At 32.1% G+C, this 23,514-nt stretch overlaps 1 protein-coding gene across 1 annotated transcript in view; it reads left to right on the top strand.

Annotated features, from left to right (window-relative positions):
• Positions 1-15,463, top strand: part of LOC145330382 (uncharacterized) — a 68,310-nt gene extending 52,847 nt beyond the window's left edge. Inside the window, exons 31-37 of the mRNA XM_080175020.1 lie at positions 11,606-11,682; positions 12,415-12,492; positions 12,857-12,940; positions 13,751-13,807; positions 14,059-14,105; positions 14,443-14,531; positions 15,282-15,463. Coding sequence (XP_080031146.1) covers positions 11,606-11,682; positions 12,415-12,492; positions 12,857-12,940; positions 13,751-13,807; positions 14,059-14,105; positions 14,443-14,531; positions 15,282-15,364 — 515 coding nt within the window. The 3' untranslated portion in view covers positions 15,365-15,463. The remainder of the gene's footprint in view (positions 1-11,605; positions 11,683-12,414; positions 12,493-12,856; positions 12,941-13,750; positions 13,808-14,058; positions 14,106-14,442; positions 14,532-15,281) is intronic.
• Positions 15,464-23,514: the final 8,051 nt, after the last annotated feature.

The following is a 23,514-nucleotide window of genomic DNA, read 5'->3' on the forward strand; positions in this document are numbered from 1 at the left end:
ATATTCCAATACTTTTGAAGTTTTTTAATTACAAAATAATAAATCTTGATCATGTAGAACATTTGGAAAGTAAATGGTAAAAGTGGCAATCTGATGCTATTAAATTCTGGAAAATATACTGTGGTGGTGCTGAGTATGATAGTGACAATCATGGTCATGATGGCAACACTCACTGATTTCAGTTTTCCTCCTTGACACAAAGATGGCCACTGTCTCAACTTCACCAGGAAATATATCTCCACTGTTATCATGAATATTGTATTCAAGACCAACATTGCTGTCCCACCAAGGTTAAATTTCGGACCAACTAACTCCTCTGTTGTTAGATATAGAAAATAACCAAATTGTCTGTGGCGCTTTGTTGCAATTGATTGAAAATTGATGCCCAACCATATGAAGAAAGAAAAGCAAAAGATTCCTTTGCTTAGTTTCTTTTGATCAGTATTTATTGAAAAAGTGACTTCGTGGTAGATAAGGATTCTAAAGATTGATAGTAAGGTATAATTGACCAGGGAGTTGAAATTGCAACATCTGCCACAAATATCAATGACAACAGCAACATTCACTGGAATGACACTAATAAAAGTTTTCCATATTACGGGGCATAAAAAAATTACATTTGCTGCCTGAACATAGTAGGCTATGCCAATATCTAGGAACACAACAATGTTCTTTTCATTTGCTAATAAGGAGTTATGATAGGCATGTTGAAAGAAGGTGAATGTCAAAGAAAGTATTAACATTGGAATTGCCAAATAGTCAGGCTTGAATGGACTAAAACTAACATATTTGTCACTGCTATTATTAAGATCTGTCCAGTTGGAATCAAAAGAATTGTCATTGTCTTCAGTAAAATTCATTTTTAACTTGAAAAGTCAATTTTATTTAATAATACTATTTTAAATTATGCAATTTTTGTTAATCCATTATTCTTTCAATAATTTATATTTGATTCACATTGTTTAAATATGTATATTCTCTAGATAACTTGTTAATACTAAGACCAGGATTACTCAACTGACCAAGTCTCTTTGTATTTTTGGTTTAAATATCTTTTTAACAATTAATTAAAGTAAGATCATCCTTTTTATCCCATTCAAATGAACAGATTTAACATGGATTTTGAAGAATCCTAAAAATAAAAATAATAGGAAGATTTAGACATCTAATCTGTTAAATTGAGACAATAGAATCACAGTTCAGAAATGTCTATCTTTCTGTATATTAGAGGCTATTATGTATTGGGGTTATTTTGTACTAGAGACTATTTTGTTGTGAGGCTTTTTTTACTAGAGGCTATTTTGTTATGTGGCTATTTTACACAAGGCTATTTTGTATAAGATCGGGGCTAAAAGAATAATTCTTTTTTGGTTAGTTTTTATTAATATTGAGGTGATTTTATAAAGCAACATAATTTCTATATGTTTAGGGTTTGTATGTCTTTACATGAAAGGAAAGTAATATTTTTTTAATTTCAAAAAGGCATCAGTTTTCATGAAAACTATTTAAGTCTTCAACTAGTCTTAACTTTTAATGGTTAGATTTTTATTTATGCTTTTTTGTTTGTTTTGATTAAGGCTAATTAGAAAGGATAATCCTACTTTTTCTAATTTACTCTCAAAATAATGAACAGAAAATTCTGTATTATCTCTTCAAGTTTGTGTAAGGCTCAATGGCTCTGTAAACGAAAAAACTTAGCAGCACATTACTTATAGAATGGAGAAGTGTCAGATTCCTAGAATCTAAAGCAATGATGGAAGAGTTATTTCTAGTGTTGCTTTGTATCTGTTTAATATCTGGTGGATTACAACCAGTTCTCAGCAATACTGAAATCTTATAATTTTTATATTTCTATCCGTTAAAAGCTGTTTATAATATGATGCAAGAAATAACTATTATCGCATCATATTATAAACAGCTAAAAAACTAGTTTTAATCTTATGATTGTACATTTTTATATTCGTAGAAAACTGGATATAATACGATGCTGGACATAGTTTTTTTTGTATGGATGAGAACGGGTTCTTATCCACCTGATTCAAATGAATACGAGAATAGTTATTTCCAGTATCACTTTGTACCTGATTAATATCTAGAGGATTACAACCAGATCTCAGCCATACTGAAAAATTATATACAGCATTGAATTATATCCAGCAAGTTTTTTTAGGCCATACCCTCGGCATCTTATAATTTTTATTTTTAAATCTGCGGAAAGCTGTTTATATTAATCTATTAATCGGTTTTCTAGCCATTCTGGAAAATGGAATCTGTTAGGATAGATCTATCTATTTCATGACTAGAATCCCAAATCTGCATAAAACTGATTAATTGCATAGGAAGAAAATATCAGAATCTGGAAATGTAAGTATGCATCCATACCTGATTTTCAATAATCTATAGAATTATTGTTTATTACTGCATAATTATTTTCCTTTTTTGTCCTTGTTTTTTTTGTTAGTCTCATTCAAGCTACTAAGCTAGGTTTGGGATGAGTAATAGACAAAGGAAAAGTGATTATTATTATAAAAACACTTTTTACAAAATTCATAGGTATATAAGCATAAAAAAAAACATATTATAAAAATATTGAGCAAATGCATGAACAAAGTAAGTCATTGAGAAGATGCTATTTTGCCAGGAGATGTCCTCACATTAAGGTGCATGTCTCATATATTGGCCAATTTTTTCATATTCCTGAAATACATTTCTAGTAAAATGAACTGACGGTCAAACAAAGGGATAGAAATACCATCAAACTTAAATAACAGCCAAGAAAATTTCTATTTCTATTAAAATCCACAAAACTGAAAAATAATGGAAATGTGAGTTGTAGTTATTGGAAAATCTAATACTTTATAATATAGAAGCTTCTAGGGGTACTTGAGGGAAGGGGAGGGGGTTAGCAAGTCGACCTTGCACTTACAATTAAAGTTTGAAACGAAATAAAAATTTATGGTAATTTTATTTTCCCAATGAGAAATCTCTTTCAATGGTCTATCTGGACATAATTATAAAGGATTATTTGGATGTAACAGACAACAATCTGACTCATCAACTTAAGCTTAGCTTTTTATAGACAGCAAGATTGCATCTATCCATAACACCAACTGTGATATAACACGTAGCATATCTGATGGTTGTCTCTAAGGTGATCATTTCGAATCTCGGCCTGACTACGCATTATAAGCAAATATGTTAAAATTGTTTCTACTGCTGCTATGTCAGGTGCGCGACATAAATAGTTGGGGAATGCCCTGGTGCAACTCAATACTATGCACAGTTGTGCAATCAAAGGGTTGGTTGTCTGATGTATGCTTTAAACCACAACCATAAGCAGAGTATGTGTGGTATCCGCCTAGGTTAAATGGCAGACACCCGAGTTCAAATGACTACGGCAGTGCGAACAGACGTGGACACATATATTATAGAGAAGCTACGCTTCTCTAGCGATCACTAAATAACAAACAGAGTCTATTCAGATGTTCCTTTATTCAGGGTCTAAGGTTTACTAAAGTTATATACCACAAACAATAAATACACAGATTGGAATAAGTAATCATAAAACAGGATCAATATAAATACATATACAATAATCAGTTTGGGCAATAATGATCCCCCATCCCTGGAAAGGGTGGGGGAATTGAACAATACAGCTTAACCATAATAAGGCTGTCAAAATCTATCATTAATTCTAAGGCATAGGGAGGGGTCGGCTGACCCCTTCCCCAGTACTCGGGGGAGGGCCCTCGGCCCTTCTCCGAACCAAGGTCAGGGTTGCCATAGAACATGGCTCACGGCTGCCGAATACCACATATGTTTCAAGGTGCATAAAGAGGTCTAGAACCTGAGGCAACACTAAGCCCCCTAGAGTCATCATGCATTTGTCAATGAAAAATCAAGTGACTATATGAAGTAATCACTGTCAGGGAGGTGTTAGGTTCGAATCTTTGACTGAACAGAATCATGAATAGTGATGTTAAAAGTTGTTACTAATACTGTCAGATATGTGACATTAATATTAACCCTTAACGGTCGGGGTCGGTTTTTTCTATCTCATTTTCTGTGTGTGAAAGATAAAGAGCCCAAACTGCTTGACTTTTTAAGTATGGGTATGACACATAACTGAGAGTTGGAATTTTTTGAATATCTCCATCCTGGCGGGCACAGGATGCCAGCAAACCTGGCAGGGTCATCCAGGTAAAGAGCAAAAATATTTTTTTGACTAAAACAAAGCATTTTATCATACCAAAATACTAAAAAATCCTCTAGTAGTACATCCTTATATGAAATACAGGTGTTCAAGTCACTTTCAGGTTCCAGGTATGATCCTGCAGGTCCTGATCCTCCAGGTCTCCAGAAATCTTTGAAAGGCTCCTGTGGCCGCAATTTTTGACTTAGAGACTTCAAATTTTAAACTTAAGCTTTTCTTACATGTCTACATAACGTATTAAAATTTCATAACGAACCGCCGCCGTTTTCCCGCCGACCGCCGACTGCGGCGGCTGGCAGCTGCCAAATACAGCTGCGGCCGCTGAAATTTATATTTTGATATTTCTAATGTACAATTTACATAAAGATAAACATTTTCTGGAAAAAAAATTTTCTTCTAGCTTCAAAAATAAGAAAATTACAGCCGTTTGAAATTTTTAAGTAAAAAAAGACCTAAAAACAAAGGTTGTTAAATAAAAGGGTGAAGGAAGCGAAAATTGACTTAGACTTATAAAAGGTCGGAAATTCATTATCAAACAGGGGACTTGCACAAAAAAATTTAGCCTTCTAGCTCTAATAGGAACTGAGATAATAAGGGGGGGGCGTTGAACGCCCCCCCCCCCCGACCGATTAAGGTGCGGCAAGGGGCCCGACTGTAAAGGGTTAATATTAGAGAGAATGCTCTAATTGACCTACATCTTAGATTTTCATACATAGCTAGGGTTCAAAATATGAGCTATTTGTCACCAATAGTTAGAATAATTATTATACTTTTATAATAGTTTTTATATTATTTACTTTTTTTGGTATAAATATTTTTCTAATTGCTTTAAAATCTGTTCTTTAATGCTTTTATTTTGGGGTATAGGCAAGGGTCTTATTGAAGCCTTCAAGAAATGTTTAATATTAAAATTTCTATCATAAGCAATGGAAAACTATCAAAATTTGCATCTACAATGCCACTTGTCAGGCAACTATCCTACCGGGAGATGGTGCCTTCCCCTTTACTGCAGCTTACCCCACAGATGCCTACCGCCGCGAGCTACGCCCTTGTCTCCCAAACCCCCTTCAAACTTAACTCATTGTTATAATCTATTTTGTATATATATAGTAACCACCCATTGTAAATGTATTCAGTTTAAATATAATTTCTGTATGAGTAAATCCTGCTAGTTTGTTTTGGTAGAATACTTCAAGGCTAGGGGCTCGTTGGACTCGAACTCGCAACCGGTGAGCTGAAACGCTTCGGCTTACCACAATTGAAGCTAAAAGCTTCAAATATGGGGTATTGGGTCTACTTATGGCAGTCTTTCAGCAGTTAAATCATTGTATTTTTATAGGGTTCCTTTAACTACCAAGGGAAAAGACAACAAACGATACCTTAAAAATAAAGAATTTTGCTTTTTTTTCTATCTACATGTAGTACCTTTTGAACTAGGCTTATGTACCAAATTTCAAAATTCTAGTCTGATATTTAGCCCATTATGTTCATGGTTTAAGTTCAGATGTCATTGCACAACATCCCATTTAGTCTTAACTTTCAAAATTTTTCTAATTAGGCCTTTTTATTATGACTATTTTTTAAAAGCACACACAAAGAATACAATTAATTAACTGCAAAACTGTTTTGATTAAATATTTATCTAAGAGAGTTTATTGATTGATTTAAGAGTATGAATATCATTGTTAAATGGATTGGATGTTTTTTTTGAAAATTTAATGAAAAGTAAAAATAAATGATATATTTACTGTAATTCTAATTTTTATTGATCAACACACATGACCAAAAGAAATAATAATAGAGTTGATGATTTTTTACCTGACATACAAAAAAAATAATAATTTTAGTACTTAAATATTTTACTAAAAAAATATACATTTATTATATATTCCTTTTTCTTAACTAATATTAACTAATTTCTTAACTACTTAAAAACTGTTTTGATGAAATATTTATCTAAGAGAATTTATTTCTTAATTTAAGAGTATGAATATCATGGCTAACTAGGTTAGAGATTTTAAATTCATTGTATTGATCAACACACATGATCAATAGAAATGATTCCTAAACTATTTGTCATGTCTGTCATGATGATTTTTTACTTGACATACAAAAAAATTTATTATTTTAGTACTTAAATATTTTACTAAAAAAATATACATTTATTATATATTCCTATTTCTTAACTAATATTAACTAATTTCTTAACTACTGAAAAACTGTTTTAATGAAATAGTTATCTAAGATAATTTATTTCTTAATTTAAGAGTATGAATATCATGGCTAACTAGATTAGAGATTTTAAATTCATTGTATTGATCAACACACATGATCAATAGAAATGATTCCTAAACTATTTGACATGTATGTCTTATAGTTAATGATTTTTTACTTGAAATACAGAAGAAAAAAATTAATTATTTTAGTACTTAAATATTTTACTAAAAAATTATACATTTATTATATATTCCTTTTTCTTAACTAATATTAACTAATTTCTTCATCATCAGACGCATCTCTCTTTTTGACTGTGAAGGCCAGAGAATACGGACACCTTGCTCCTCCATGAATTCCTGCTGTCTTTGGCAAGTTTCTCAGCTTCTCCCCATGTTAATTCCAAATTAAAGAGGTCCTTTTCAGTGCTCCGCCTCCAGGTCATTTTTGGTTGTCCCCGATTACGTTTACCAGTGCAGTGGTGGGGTTCCATTTTAAGCACTTTTTTGGAAACCTATTTTGTTCCATTCTGAGCCACCTTAGTCTTTTATATTTCACTTCTGCTTCAATACTATTGCACTTGGTCTTAGCATACAGCTCAAGGTTTGATATTTTGTTTGGCCAGAATATTTTGCAAATTCTTCTTAGGCAGCTATTGTGAAATGCATTAAGTTGATTTGTTTCAGTTTTCACAGTTCTCCAGCATTCCGCTCCATAGAGAAGAACTGATTTCACATTACTGTTGTAAAGTCTGATTTTTGTTTTCAGAGCAAGTTTCTTTGAATTCCAAACGTTGTGTAGACTGTTGAAAGCAACCCTAGCCTTATCGATCCTGGTTTTAATATCAGCTTTTGAGCCATTTTCACTGCTGATAACACTCCCCAGATAGGTGAATTTGTTGCTTTGTTTCAATTGTTCACCATTTATTGTTATAGTTTGATCAGGGTTTGTAGGTATATTCATAATTTCAGTCTTCTTGACATTAACAAAGAGCCCGACTTGTCCTGCATATTTGACTAGTCTATCTGTCTTAGCTTGTAGATGTTTAATTGTTTCTGAAATCAGTGCCAGGTCATCAGCAAAGTCCAGATCTTCTAGGTGTCCTAGTATGCCCAGCTGGAGACCACGTTTTTTGTCCTCTGTGGTTTTCTTCATCACCCAGTCAATGACCAATATAAATAGAATAGGTGATAAAATGCATCCCTGTCTAACTCCAGTGCTTATTTTAAAGAAATCAGATGTCTTATTGTTTCCAACTGAAACACAGGCTTGGAAGTTGTCATAAAATTTAGTTATCATAATTATCATCTTTTCTGGTATACCATAACTTCTTAGTATTTTCCAGAGTGTTTGTCTGTGTATGGAGTCAAAGGCCTTAGAGAAATCAACAAAATTTACGTGAAGTGGCTTGTTAAATTCAACACATTGTTCAATAACTGTCCTAAGGGTGAAAATTTGGTCAACACAGCCCCTTCCAGCACGGAATCCAGCTTGTTCTTCTCTCAGTTTATTGTCAATTTTCTCATCAATTCTGTTTAAAATAACTTTACATAGGACCTTGCTTGGGATAGAAAGCAGCATAATTCCTCTCCAATTATCACAATTGTTCAAATCTCCCTTCTTAGGTAGTTTTATGATTATACCTTTAGACCAGTCCTTTGGTATCTTTTCTTGCCTCCAAATTTTATCAAAAAGATCAGTTAGAGTCCAAGCAGAAAGATCTATGTCTGCCTTAAGCATTTCGGCAGTTATCAAGTCAGGTCCTGGTGCTTTGTCATTCTTTAGGCTATGTATAGCAGCTTTAACTTCTTGAATAGTTGGTGGTCTTATATCTATGTCTATTTCATGTCCTGGTTCTGGTTCAGCAGTAATTTCTGGTTCAGGTCTGTTCAACACTTCTTCAAAATGTGATTTCCACCTTTCAGCAATTTCTTTTTCTGTAGTAAGTAATTTACCATCTTTAGCCTTGATAGTTTCACCACTCTTTTTGCTATGTTTGCCACTTAATTGCTTGGTTATGTTGTATACTGTTTTCATGTTAGCAAAGCCAGCTGCTCTCTGGGCCTTTTCAGCCAGATTGTCAATGTAATCTTTCTTGTCTTTCCTTGTGCACTTTTTGACTTCTTTGTCTTTAGCAGTATATTCAGCTTTTAAATTGCTCATGTCAGCCAAATGTTGAGCATTATGGATTTTGTTTTTGAGCTTCTTTCTCTCTTCTATTTTGATCCATGTTTCTTCAGAGATCCAGTCCTTTTTCTCTGGTTTCTTGTGTCCTAGGATTTCCTTAGCAGTAGATTGAAAGTTTTCTTTAATTGAAGTCCATGTGATCTCAGTCTCGTCATTTAGGTCCTCTAAGACTTGAAATCTATTTCTGAGTTTTAAGACAAATTCATTCTTTATCACAGGGTCCTTTAATCTTAAAGAATCATATTGTCTACCAATCTCACTCTTTTTATCATGGCCAGTACAGTTAACTATTGAAAAACTGTTTTGTTGAAATATTTATCTAAGAGAATTTATTGATTATTACTTGGATCTTACACCAGATTTTCTTCTTCTCTAATAAAGCAAAAATCGCAACCGACTAAAATGGCAATCCATTCCACATCCCCGCTCCTATTGAAGGAACAAACTAACAAATAATGAGTTTTATGTTAGCAACCTAAATTGACGACAATTTTTCTGTGTTGTAATATCCACATATATACTATATCCATTATGAAAATTTATTCTACAAAAATATAATTTTCATTAATTATACTAATAAATTAATATTTTACTAAAAATATACGTATAATGTTATATATCCCTTTTTCTTAACTAAAATCACATTTAAATATGAATAATATAATAGTTATTTTTCTCATCGTATTATAAACAGCTTTCCGCGGATATAGAATGTACTATTATAAGATTAAAACTAGTTTTTTAAGCCCCGAGGTGCCAAATTGTACATTTCTATTTTCTCGTAGAAAGCTGGATATAATACGATGCTAGACATAGTTTTTTCGTATGGATGAGAACCGGTTCCTGTCCACCGGATTCGAATGAATACGATAAATATGATTATTTTATAATATTTAAGTTATTGAATATTCCAGTATGGCTTTGAAAACCATAAATATCCACTGGATTAGACCGGTGCAAAACCATACTGAAAAAGCATTTATCGTATAGAGTTGTATCCAGTTTTCTACAAATATGAAAATGTAAAAATTTTATATCCGCTTAAAGCTGTTTATAATACGATGCTATAAATAACTATATAAAGCTTAAATTTTAGTAACTTTTTAAAGCTACTTTATAACTACTTTAAAGTTGTTAAAAAAATGGATAAGAAAACGTTTTTATAAAACTTTGGGGTAAATGTGATAAACAGCTTATTGTCCCATCTCTCTCAGGTTCTTCAATCTTCTGTAATCATATGAGTTGCTAATTAAATTGCTAATTAAATTTTTAGAAAGATAGATAATTAATTTAAAATTGTTTTCTTCCTTTCTTTTGTCCAACTCTTTCCTTATCCTATTTAATTTTATTTCTTCTCTTTCCCTTCTCTTTCAAATTTTAGAGTAGCTTCACTACTAAAAAAAATAATATATTGAGAAAATCAGTTGTGAAAAATATAAGCGGCTTAAAAGCAGTCTGACTACTATGGATGTTTTATACTTAATTATGCTCCATATTGATTGAATGTTTACAAGAAGTTTTAACCATCTATCTTTTATAGGAGCTGAGTAAATGATGTTTCCCCCTTTTTGTCTCTTTTGAATTACATCACAATCATTGGATCTTTGTTTAGGAAGGCCTAAACAGCTATTTGTTAAATCATTTTATCATTTTGACAAAAAATCAAGTACAAAGAAGTGCAAAGAAAGAAAGCTAGATTTTTGGAAACAGATTAATTAGTTATAGAACTAATTAGAATAACGTCTCCAATCTAGAATTGAAACAATAATTTATCCAAGTATAAACTATTCCATTTATGAGAAAATAATTTATATTAGGCCAGGGTTTTTCTACAATCAACCTTCAGGTAAAAATTACTTGTGAAGAGCTGTACTCATACACATTGATAAATGTGTTGATTTAAAGGTTTTCGATTGTCAAGCTTGTTTAAAGGAAAAGTTTAAGGTATAAAACTCATGTCAACTCTGGAAATTGTTCAAATGAGAACAAAAATACGGTTTTAACATTTTTGTGTTGGCAGCCATGGCTTCACCTAAGATAATAAGAAAAAAATTTAAATTTTCTTTATATTTATAAAAAAGGTAACTTTTTAAAACAAAATATCAATTGTTAATGTATTTTTAACAATTTAGGATAATTTTAAGGCCTTTTCCTTTAATGCGTGATTTTTCTGTATTAACATGTATTTTCCTCTCTTATAGCTTATAAGAAGATAATCTGGTCTTTTCCTTTAAATTCCCTAATTATGAACCCAATTAAATTTTGTTTTTATCATACTATAAGTACATTTTTCTTATTATGCCTTTTTAAAAAAAGCATCTTGTGTTTGCTTCTTCCAACAAGGCTTCTTGTCATTTCTCTGGCCCTGGGGACTTCCTTTATAATGAGATATTCCCTCACTTTCTTTTTCTCTCCCTCAATCTTTCTCTCTTATTATAAACATGATAAATGATCAACAATTTTCAGCCTGAAGTTGGTTGTCTAGAATAAAATGGACGCCTAATTGGGAATGGCCAATCCCAAATTGGTAGGGAAGGGAGTTTTTAAATTTTTCTATACTTTCTCTAAGGGCCACAATATTTAAAAATATTTTTTTTGACATTGTGATTGGTTCTTCCTTTTTTTTGACAAAAATGTATTCAAACTTATCTATAATCTTTTGATTTTGTGATTTTATTTAATCACTAGCGGCTACGCCCCCTAGAAGCCTCTAGGGGCACTTAAGGTAGGAGGGGGGAAAAGTCGAACTCATCCCATTCTAAATTTGTGTTCAAAAGAGTAAAAAAATATTTTTTTGGGGGAAAGGGTGAAGACATCCTTCCAATAGTTTAAAACCTTCCCAGTACCCACAAGAAGCTTCACTGTAAAGGAGAACAATATCAGTTCAGCGGTTAGCGAGATCTTTCGGGACAGACAAAAACGCTTACTACTTTATATAATAAGATATATGAAATGTTTGGCGATGTTTAATAAATTTCATCCTAATTTTAGGAGCCCTACCACCAACAGCCTATGTGAAGATGATTGATGTCTGGCTTATTTTTGCACAAATTGTTCCATTTTTTGAGGTATGAATATGATCATCCACTCATTGGGAAGGTAATGGGTTTGATTCCTGGCCCAACACCATGTCATAACTAATGACATTAAAAATAGTTGCTACTGCTGTTTTATTATATGCGCGACATAGATATAGTAGGGGGAATACCTTTACCAGAAACATGCTCAATTCATTACCTGGCACAGTTGGCGGAGTGGGAATACCCATAACTCATTGTTGTGGACAACTGATGTACATTCTATAAGTCGGTTAATTAGCTGCAGGACATTTGGCTCAATAATTCTACATTATAGTTTCTTAGACACTTCTTGTTTCAAGTATTAAAAACATTCAACTAAATTTGTTTATATGATATAACCTTTGTCTTACAGTCCTAACAGTGTATGAGGTAATAAGTTGTGATTGGTTTGGCCAAAGCCATACTCATGAATTTACTATTAATTTTGCATTCAGTAGCAATGAGTTGAAAAACTTTAAATTTCCTATTGTTCTGTATATTTTATGATGTTATCCTTATATTAAAGTAGCAGATTGTCTGTTTGTCTTGCTAACCTAATAATTCCTTGAATTTGAAATCTCCAATGAAAGAGAAAACCATTTAGACCTCAAATAAACTTTAGAAAAGAACTCCAACTTCAACTTAATAAGGAGAAAATCTCATCAAAAGACAATGGAAAAACATTTTTGTTGATACTAAAAACAAAGTTGATAATGAACATCTTTATTTTTCTATTCCAAGGTTCTGTTGCATACCTTTATGGATTCTATGAGGCAGGAGGGTGAGCGAGAAATTAATCACCATGGCAAAACTATCAAGGTTAGATAATTGATACATGAAATTAAGGTGATAACACATTAATAGTTTTTTGATAAAAGTGTTTGCTTTATCTCAGTAATTGAATTATTTTCTATATCCTTTATAAAGCTAAGTAATGAAGCCTTAGGAATACTTGGAAGTAAGAGTGAAGGAGGATACACCATGTAGTCGTACCACTAACATTTTTAAAAGTAAAAGAAATTATTTTTTTGAGGGTCGAGGTACTCTCCGCCAAATATATATAAACCGCCTTATGTACCTTTACTAAGCTCCACAGTAAAGAAAATTCACATCAGTCCAGAGGTGAATAAAATCCTTTGGTACAAACATACAGAGAGACATCCTGTGATAATGATTATTTTAGGTTGGACCAGATGGAAAACCTATTCATGATGACAAGGAAGGGGAAGGATCCGAGTCTGGATCTCTCAACTCAACAACAACCCTGGTAGGTATTATTAGGGGGGTCTTACATGTATCTGAATCTGGATCTCTAAACTAAACAAACCCAGTAAGGATATCTCAACTGAATATCAATTCTGGTAGGTATTATTAGAGTGATCTTATTTGTATCTGAGCAAGGATATATCAACCCTGGTAAGTATTAATCAGGGATCTTCCATGTATCTGAATCACAATCTCTTAACACAACAACAACTCTGTTAGGTATTATTAGGGGGATCTTACATGTATCTGAATCACGATCTCTCAACACAACAACACCCTGGTAGGTAATTATAAGGGATCTCTCATGTATCTTAATCTGGATCTCTCAACACAACAACAACCCTGGTAGGCATTAAACATGGATCTTCCATGTATCTGAATCTGTATCTCTCAACTAAACAAACCCTGTTAGGTATTATTAGAGGGATCTTATGTGTATCTGAGTAAGGATATCTCAACTGAATATCAATTCTGGTAGGTATTATTAGAGGGATCTCTCATGTATCTGAATCTGGATTTCTCATCTCAGCAACAACCCTGGTAGGTATTATTAGGGGGATCTTACAGAATCTGGATCTTGATCACAACTCAAAACCAACCCTGGTAGGTATTTTTAGGGGATCTTCCATGTATCTGTATCTGTATCTCTCAACTGAACTACAACTCAGGTAGGTATTATTAGGGAATCTTTCATGTATCTGATTCTACATCTATCAAATTAGGGGGATCTTATATGTAATAATCTTGTTTTAAATATCACATGCATAAAATATTTTCATCTATCTACTGAAAATAAATATTGGTTGTTAAGTTTACGAAGAGTTCTGACAAGGCCATACCATGGACTGAAGATGTTCTCTCTCCAAGGGTAAGAATTGTTTTACAGTCTGTATGAATTGTTTTGGTTCAGTTTACACTATTTTCATGCAATTTTCAGGCATGGAAAGTCTGATTTATGCAGAATTTTAATTGCTATCTGTTAGAAAATTAGAAATCCATAATTGTCTTTTTATTGGACAACTTTTTTTACTTCTAAATATTATTAAGATTTTTGTGTTTGTCCTATATTTAATCAATTGTTTAGCTAATTTTTAAATCTCAATATTTTCTTTTTTTCAGAGTGTTCATTTGCAGGATAACTTTGTGAATACCAAGCTTATTGCAAGGTAAAATTTAACCACGGATAGGTAAATGGATGATATTATTGAGTTGCGAGGCTACTCTATAAGTTTGTCTGGTCTTAAGGCAAAATAAATTATGTGTACTGCTGTCATCATTATTAATACCACTACTGACGGTTGAAAACTCAGAGCCTGAAAACCAAAAATTTCTTTGCACAACTTTCTTACTGAATGTTCTAATGAGTTGCTCCTGTTCTGCAATCCCCTATAATTAACACCATTGACAACTAAGCCTTTATTCTATCACTCATTTTGTCTGTATTTATTTTGTTCTTTACTCTTCATATGGATGTTGTCATTCTTGTTTATATTTCATATTAAGAAACGAACAAGAAGAGGTTGAAAATCGTCGACTTTTCTACAGCACTCTACAGAATAATGATTACTGGATTAGATTTGGTGAAATTACAGGTTAATACAGATATACAGATAGATAGAAAAAATAGATAGAAAGTAGATAGATAGATAGATAGATAGATAGATAGATAGATAGATAGATAGATAGATAGATAGATAGATAGATAGATAGATAGATAGATAGATAGATAGATAGATAGATAGATAGATAGATAGATAGATAGATAGATAGATAGATAGATAGATAGATAGATAGATAGATAGATAGATAGATAGATAGATAGATAGATAGATAGATAGATAGATAGATAGATAGATAGATAGATAGATAGATAGATAGATAGATAGATAGATAGATAGATAGATAGATAGATAGATAGATAGATAGATAGATAGATAGATAGATAGATAGATAGATAGATAGATAGATAGATAGATAGATAGATAGATAGATAGATAGATATATAGATAGATAGATAGATAGACAGATAGATAGATAGATATATAGATAGATAGATAGATAGAGTTATCTAGGAGCACTTGTGGTTTATAATTCAAGTTTTAAAAAGATAAAAGGGGTAATTCTTTATTCTTGGATTTTGATTTTTCTCGGGAGGGTGGTGGTTCCCTCCCCCAAAATTGTAATAAACCTTCCCAGGACCATTGAAAAGGAGAGACAAATTGGTTCAGCGGTTAGTGATATTCTTCAGTACCGAAATACAGGCAGACACAATTATATCCTCGTACTTCTATACAGTGTTCGCTTTGATACTTATCCATATTAACATCCTTGTTTAATTTCAGCCAAGGTTCTGATACCCTGTGGAATCCTCCTGTTTGCCTCTGTCTACTGGGCTTATGGACTCACCAAATATTCGGAATTTTAATTATTTAATACCTATATTTGCAACAACCTTTATAACACAAAAACTGTTAATTTTTAGCATTTACAAAACGGCTTAATTTATATTATATAAATTATATTATGCATATTATTTTTCATTTTCATTTTCTGTGTTATAATACTGGGAGTGTTTCCCCCTTTAAAAGAATAAAAGGGGGTGGACTTAACCTGAGTATAATCACAACTCAAAATTGCATATAACATTAGCATTACGGAACATAAAAGAGTTAAGACAAATATTTATGCTTCCTTCTGTTTTATTATAAAATACAGTTATAGGTCACTGGTAGTTAAACCAATCTTCCCCCAAGATCATAAATATTATTTTTAACCACATTTTTAAAAACAAATTGGTATTTATTTTATGGGGTTGGGGGGAAATTAATTTTGTCCATGGCCTATGTATGTATTTCTATCACCTCATAGATATACTGCCGCACCTATGCTAACAAATTAAAATTCCTGGCGCTATCACACAAGGTACTTTGTTGATCTCTGGAAACACCCCTCTTTTCAAAAAAAATGAAAATAATGTGCTTGGGAGATGTAGTTTTTTCTTTGTTCGCTTATTACTCTAAATCAGGTTAGGTAATATTATATTGGGTATCCCAGCATGGTTAGTGACTGGCAGGTACAGGGCCCCACAAAGTGAGGGCCTTCCGCAGGGGTTAGGTATAGTAAAAACAATTACCCACTAGCCTTAATTTCCTCTTTATAAAAAATAAGGGAGAGGTGTGGTCAGTAATTAACAGGCACTTTGAATGAAAGCATAGAATCCCTTATTACTCCATGACCAACAGGGCTCGGCAGCCGCAAATCAGCTGCGACTTATTCAACCCCGTTTGGATGTTTTAAAAATCTCTACAAAATAGGGACCGTCATATATGGGTCAGGTTTAGACTTCCAGCTGATTTTTAAAATAGTAAAATGTTGATTTCCCTTGGGATTACTGGCAGCTTAAGTGCGACTGCTGAACCATGCTGACAATCATATTTGAATAATGTTAATATCATTTTTTCTCTCTAAGATATTATTATCAATATTTAATAAATAAAAATATTATATTTCATACATAAAATTACTTTAATTTTCAATATGAACAACAAAACAATTATAAACATGAAATACATTAATTATGAGATTAAAAACAGTTTTGATAGCCCCGAGTGGCACAAGGCCCTGTCTAACAAAACTGGTATAAATTTTAAGATTTTTATTTTTTTCTTCATGGAAAATTGTTTGCATTACGATACTGACAACTGGTTCTAATCCACTGGATGTTAATCAGTTGCGAAGCGATACTGGAAATGATAATATTAAAACTTTATGACGTACATTTTACATATACAAACAGCAAGAATTTGTCAAAATCTCAAAATCCGTAGTTGAGTTCATCAAACAATGTTATCTACAAAAAAAAGAATTAGAAAAAATTTTAAAAAATCGTAAATATCGAAAAAGGTGACAAACGATTTCACAGTGCAGTGTAATAAACAATATATAAACAAAAATTTTATCTTATATGAAAGTAAAACCCCTCTATATATGATTTATTTAAGGCTGAATTAAGGCCCCAATAAATACCTCCTTTATCTTTCTATAACTAATATTAGAAATGGAGTAGTTGACTTACCTCCCTTGGCCCTAACTCAACTCTTAAATACCAATTAAAAGAAATAGAAACAAAGAGAGGGAAATGAAACTTTATAGAGCATGATAAAAATGCAAACCACAGGGAGGGAGAGGACATTAGTCCTTGTAATAATGTTTTCTTATTCGTTAGATGAACAACTTTGTGGGCTTATATTGAATTTTAATTGGTTGGTTCATCTAGTTGAGTGTCCAATCGTTTCAACTACTAATTGTAATCCAATCTCTGTGTGCATCTGAATCCTAACTTCAGAGTAAAACTACTAATTATAAGGGGTAATGTTATGTATCATCATTGATGTTGTACATCAATTTATAAGCTGTTGTCAAATATTTATAGTACAAACCTTTTATTTTAATTTTCCTAGGTAAAATTGAGTGGGACGATATGAAGAAATTCTTTTTCATTTCTTTTAACTAAAAAATTAATAGGTATATGATAACATCAAAAAATAAATCATGAAATAGACAAACGGACGAAGTGTTTTAAAAACAGATGTTCAGTTAACATAACAAAGAAAAAATAATAGAGAATAGGCGAAATTACGAAAAATCAAGGTCTTTATATGTCTTTTAAATCATTACCGACAGACTGACGGACAAAACAGTCACAGTGCGTATGAAGGTGCTTTGACTTTTGTGTCAGAACCTAAATTGGGACATAGTGCATTTCATTACCCTAGGTTAGGTAATTTTATTTCACTTTTCAATCAAATCTAAAATGCAGCCGTTATATTACATAAATTATATTGAAAATAACATATTATGAATGTTATTTTTCATTTATTTTCTGTGTTATAATACTGGGAGTGTTTCCCCCTTAAAAAGAATAAAGGGGGGTCGACTTAACCTGAGTATAATCACAACTCAAAATTGCATATGACATTAGCATTACGGAACATAAAAGAGCTAAGACAAATATTTATGCTTCCTTCTGTTTTATTATAGAATACAGTAATAGGTCACTGGTAGTTAAAAAATCGTCCCCCAAGATCATAAATATTATTTTTAACCACATTTTTAAAGAAAAATTGGTATTTTTTTTATGGGGGTGGGGGGAAATTAATGGCCTATGTCTGTATTTCTATCACCTCATAGATATACTGCCGCACATATTCTTCAATTAATTCTTATTAAAATTCCTGGCGCTTTCGCACAAGGTACTTTGTTGATCTCTGGAAATACCCCTCTTTTCAAAAAATGAAAATAATGTGCTTGGGAGGTGTAGTTTTTTCTTTGTTCGCTTATTACTCTAAATCAGGTTAGGTTACATTATATTGGGTAGCCCAGCAGGGTTAGTGACTCGCAGGTACAGGACCCCACAAAGTGAGGGCCTTCCGCAGGGGTTAGGTATAGTAAAAACTAGTACCCACTAGCCTTTAATTCCTATTTATAAAAAATAAGGGAGAGGTGTGGTCAGTAATCAACAGGCACTTTGAATGAAAGCATAGAATTCCTTATTACTCCATGGCCAACAGGGCTCGGCAGCTGCAAATAAGCTTGAAATTCAAACCCGTTTGGATGTTTTAAAAATCTCTACAAAATAGGGACTGTCATATCTGGGTCAGGTTTAGACTTCCAGCTGATTTTTTAAATTGTGAAATGTTGATTTCCCTGGGGATTACTGGCGGCTGAAGCGCGGCTGCTGAGCCATGCTGACAATTATATTTAAATAATGTATATATCATTTTTTCTCTCTAAGATATTATTATCAATAAAAAATATTTAATAAATAATAAATATTATATTTCATACATGAAATTACTTTAATTTTCAATATGAACAACAAAACAATTATAAACATGAAATAGTGATAAATAGATTAATTATGAGTATAAAAACAGTTTTGATAGCCCCAAGTGGCACAAGGCCCTGTCTAACAAAACTGGTATAAATTTTAAGATTTTAATTTTTTTCTCCATGGAAAATTGTTTGCATTACGATACTGACAACCGGTTCTAATCCACTGGATGTTAATCAGTTGCGAAGCGATACTGGAAATGATAATATTAAAACTTTATGACGTACATTTTACATATACAAACATTAAGAATTTGTCAACATCTCAAAATCCGTAGTTGAGTTCATCAAACAATGTTATCTACAAAAAAAAAGAATTAGAAAAATTTGAAAAAATCGTAAATATCGAAAAAGGTGGCAAACTATTCCACCGTGTAATAAACAATATATAAACAAAAATTTTATCTTATATGAAAGTAACAGGATGTGTGTCTGTCTTTTGTGTACCAAAGGTTATCCCTAACTGCTGAACCGATTTGGTCCTACTTTACAGTATAGCTTCTCATAGGTCCGAAAATTGTTTGGGACTTGAGGTGAGGGTACTTCAACCCCCTCACAAGAATGGGCCCACCCAATAAGTACCTCCTTTATCTTTCTATAACTAATATTAAAAAAGGAGTAGTTGACTTACCTCCCTTGGCCCGAACTTAACTCTTAAATACCAATTAAAAGAAATAGAAACAAAGTGAAGGAAATGGAACTTTATAGAGCTACTAAAAATCCAAACCACAGGGAGGGAGAGGATATTAGTCCTTGCATTAATGTTTTCTTATTCGTTAGATGAACAACTTTGTGGGCTTATATTGAATTTTAATTGGTTGGTTCATCTAGTTGAGTGTCCAATCGTTTCAACTACTAATTGTAATCCAATCTCTGTATGCATCTGAATCCTAACCTCAGAATAAAACTACTATTTGTAATTTACAGAAGGGGTAATGTTATGTATCATCATCATTGGCGATGTACATCAATTTATCAGCCATTGTCAAATCCAATACTTATAGTACATACCTTTTATTTCAATTTTCCTAGGCAAAATTGAGTGGGACGATATGAAGAAATTCTTTTTTATTTCTTTTAACTAAAAAATCAATGGGTATATGATAACATCAAAAAATAAATCATGAAATAGACAAACGGACAAAGTGTTTTATAAAGCAGATGTTTAGTTATCATAACAAAGAGAGGGAATAGGCTAAAAAAAAGAAAATCACGAAAAATCGGGCGTTTTCTTAGATGGGCGTTTTTTGAGATAGGCGTTTTCTGAGACGGGCGTCTTTTGAGATAGACGTTTTCTGAGATGGGCGTTTTTTGAGATAGACGTTTTCTGAGATAGGCGTTTTTTGAGTATAGCCTCTTAAGGTATATATCTTTTAAAGTATTACCGTCAGACTGACGGACAAAATAATGTATAGACTAGATGCACATATGTCATAAGAATCTTCACTAAAAATTTCAGCTATCTATCATTAATAGTATCCGAGAAAAATACATTTCACCTCATAGCGTTACGGACTGACTGACTGATGGACAGACAAACTTAATAGCTACAAACAAGTAGAAATTGTAAGGGATATATTACAATAGATGATCCATTTGTATACACCACCAATTACAATAAACAAATGTATACCTTCTCTAGTTTTAAATTATTTGTGGTTTGGAAATTGCTAGTTTGCACAACTCAATCAATCATTATGAACGGACGAACAATGTAATATATACTGTCGAATAAGGAAGAGAAATCTTCACACAAAAAAATAATAGTATCCGAAAAAATTAAACTTTATTATATATTTTTAATAATAAAACCTGATTTTTCTTCATCCAAAATTGAGGGTAATGATCAATACTCTGTAAAAAAAATTATAGTTATTTCTCGTATTCATTCAAAACCGGTGGATTAGAACCTGTTCTCATCAATACAAAAAAATTATGTCTATTAATGTCTACGAATATCAAAACTGGTTTTAATCTTATAATTGTACATTTTATATCCGAGGAAAGCTGTTTAGTACAATGCGAGAAATAACTATTATCTCATCGTATTATAGGCAGTTTTCCGTGGATAGTAAAATGAAAAATTTTAAGATTAATTCCAGTTTAGTTGGCCCTGGGGACTAACCTGCGGTAACAGGCAGTTGTTGAGTGGCTTTGTTGCGTAAAATTAAAAACTAGAGTAACAATATCCATAAGCACGTCGATGAACAAATTAATTACGGAATTGACAAGCAGACAAAGTGAGTTATAGAGCATATTTTCAGTTTTCATACAGATTTTTAAAAAAAGAGAATATGCAAAGACTCCAAGAATATCACGAAACCTTAAAAAACAACGTTTACATTTTTTAAATCATGACCGACAGAAAGACTGACAAAATAATGTATAGATTAGATGCACATTTTAGATAGGAATCTTCACTAAAAGTATCAAATGTCTATCTTTAATAGTTGCTTTAAAAAATCAAATTACCCCAATAGCATTACGGAATGACTGACGGACGGACTGACAAAGTGAATTACTGAGTAGCTTCGCTACTAAAAACATATATATATTACCTGGTCATTTGAATTTTAATTTTCAAATGTGTACACAGTTTCCTTGGTGTTTCCTCATCCTGTCTCAATATTTACTACTAGCTAAAAAAGCTTCAAACTTCCACAAAGAAATCAAATTTTGAAAGTTTGGAAGTTTAAAGCTTGTTTAGCAAGTAGTAAATATTGAGATAGGATGAGGAGACACCGAGGAAACTGTGTACACATTCGGAAATTCAAATTAAAATGACCTATTACCTTATACAAGTAAAAGATTGGGACAAAGAATCCAAAAGTATAAACAAAAGCAGCCATTGTCGTCAGATTTATAAGACTCACAGTCAGAACATCTAAAAACAAATTATTAAAAATTATAAAAGAGGATGTGTTGTTATTATCGAGGATCAAAAGGAATAAAACAAAAGATAAATTGATGATACACAAAGTTACCCCTCCTGTAGATTACTAGTCTAAAAGTTTGAATACTCATCTTAATGAACCAACCAATCAAAATTTAAAAGTCCCCAAAGTTGTTGGGCCAACGAATAAGAAGACGTTATTATAAAACTTTGGGTATTAGTGAAATAAATAGCCTATTGTCCCCTCCCTCCTGGAATATATCGTAATAATGGTTTCCAGGAAAGATCACGGGGGGGGGGGGGGGGAGGGGAAATTTGACTGTAAATTACACTCAATCTATGTACTGTAACTAAAAATTTGTGGATTTTACAATGTTGTTTACATTTTTACAACTAAATCTTGATTGGTTTGTATAAACTAGCAATCTCGAAACTTATAACAATAGTTTCAATTTACAGAGTGTTATTTTTTATAATTTGAGGTGTCCTACATCAATTTATTGTCCATTTTCTTCCCCCCTTTTATCCCTCATAAATGATAAATTATTTAATCCATTTCAAAATGAAAATTATGAAATGTATTTCTTTTGAATTATATAATACTTTAAGTAATTTTCAGTTTTATGTAAAAAGGATAACAACATCCAAGAAAGTGAACTTTAGATAAATAGGATAATTATGTCATGCAAAATTGTTTACAAACAGAAAAAAATAAATGTAATATCTTATATAATTATTTCAGGAACCATTATCAATAATACAAAGTAGAACGATGTCTGTCTGTCTGTCTGTTTGTACCGAAGGATTTTGCTAACCGTTGAACCGAGGGAGACCTTCTCTCCCCCCAAAAAAAATTTTTTTCAATTTTTAAAAAATCAAAATTAAAGGAAAATTTGTTTTGGGATTCAACTCCACCCTACTCAAGTGCACCTAGAGGCCTCTAGGGGCGAAGCTGCTAGTTACAAAACATAAACTAGTATAACAATTCAATCATATGTGTAAAAAAGCCCTCCAAAAAAACAACAAAATGTGTTAAAATGTGTCTTATATATGTTTATATAGCTGCTTTGCTATGTAAGGTTTGAAATTGATAGGACAATTCCTACACGCCTGTATTATGTTACAATGAATACGTGGATAGTGGATAACCCCCTCCCTCCTTTTGATGAACTGACCAATAAATAGAACCATTCAAGGAAATTAAATTAAATATCCACATATTAGATATCCATTTATGTAATGAAATTAGAAAAGTTTAATAAATATATTTCTCGTATTCATTTGAATCCGGTGGATAGGAACCGGTTCTCATGAATACGAAAAAACTATGTCTAGCATCGTATTATATCCAGTTTTCTACGAATATAAAAATGTACAATCATAAGATTAAAACCAGTTTTTTTAGCCGGTGCCTTCGGCACCACGGGGCTAAAAAAACTAGTTTTAATCTTATAATTGTACATTCTATATCCGCGGAAAGCCGTTTATAATACGATACGAGAAATAACTATTGAACACTTACCGTGATTAAACTGAAAAATTCTAAGATACCCGTCAACCAAACTTTCAATCAAGAAAAACACTTTGGAGATTTATTAAATTTATATAAATGAAATTTATTTAATTGTTTTATTTGGAACTAGCGGCTACGCCCCTAGAGGCCTCTAGAGGCACTTGAGGAGGGGGGAGTCGAATTTGATAACCCAATTTCTTATTTTAGATTTTAAAAGTAAAAAAAATATTACATTTGACGTTTATGTTTGCGTTGAACTCTCTTTCTAAAATTGAGA

The sequence above is a fragment of the Acartia tonsa genome, chromosome 10 (assembly GCF_053477335.1).
Source record: "Acartia tonsa isolate MP-2025a chromosome 10, ASM5347733v1, whole genome shotgun sequence".
Lineage (NCBI taxonomy): Eukaryota > Metazoa > Arthropoda > Copepoda > Calanoida > Acartiidae > Acartia > Acartia tonsa.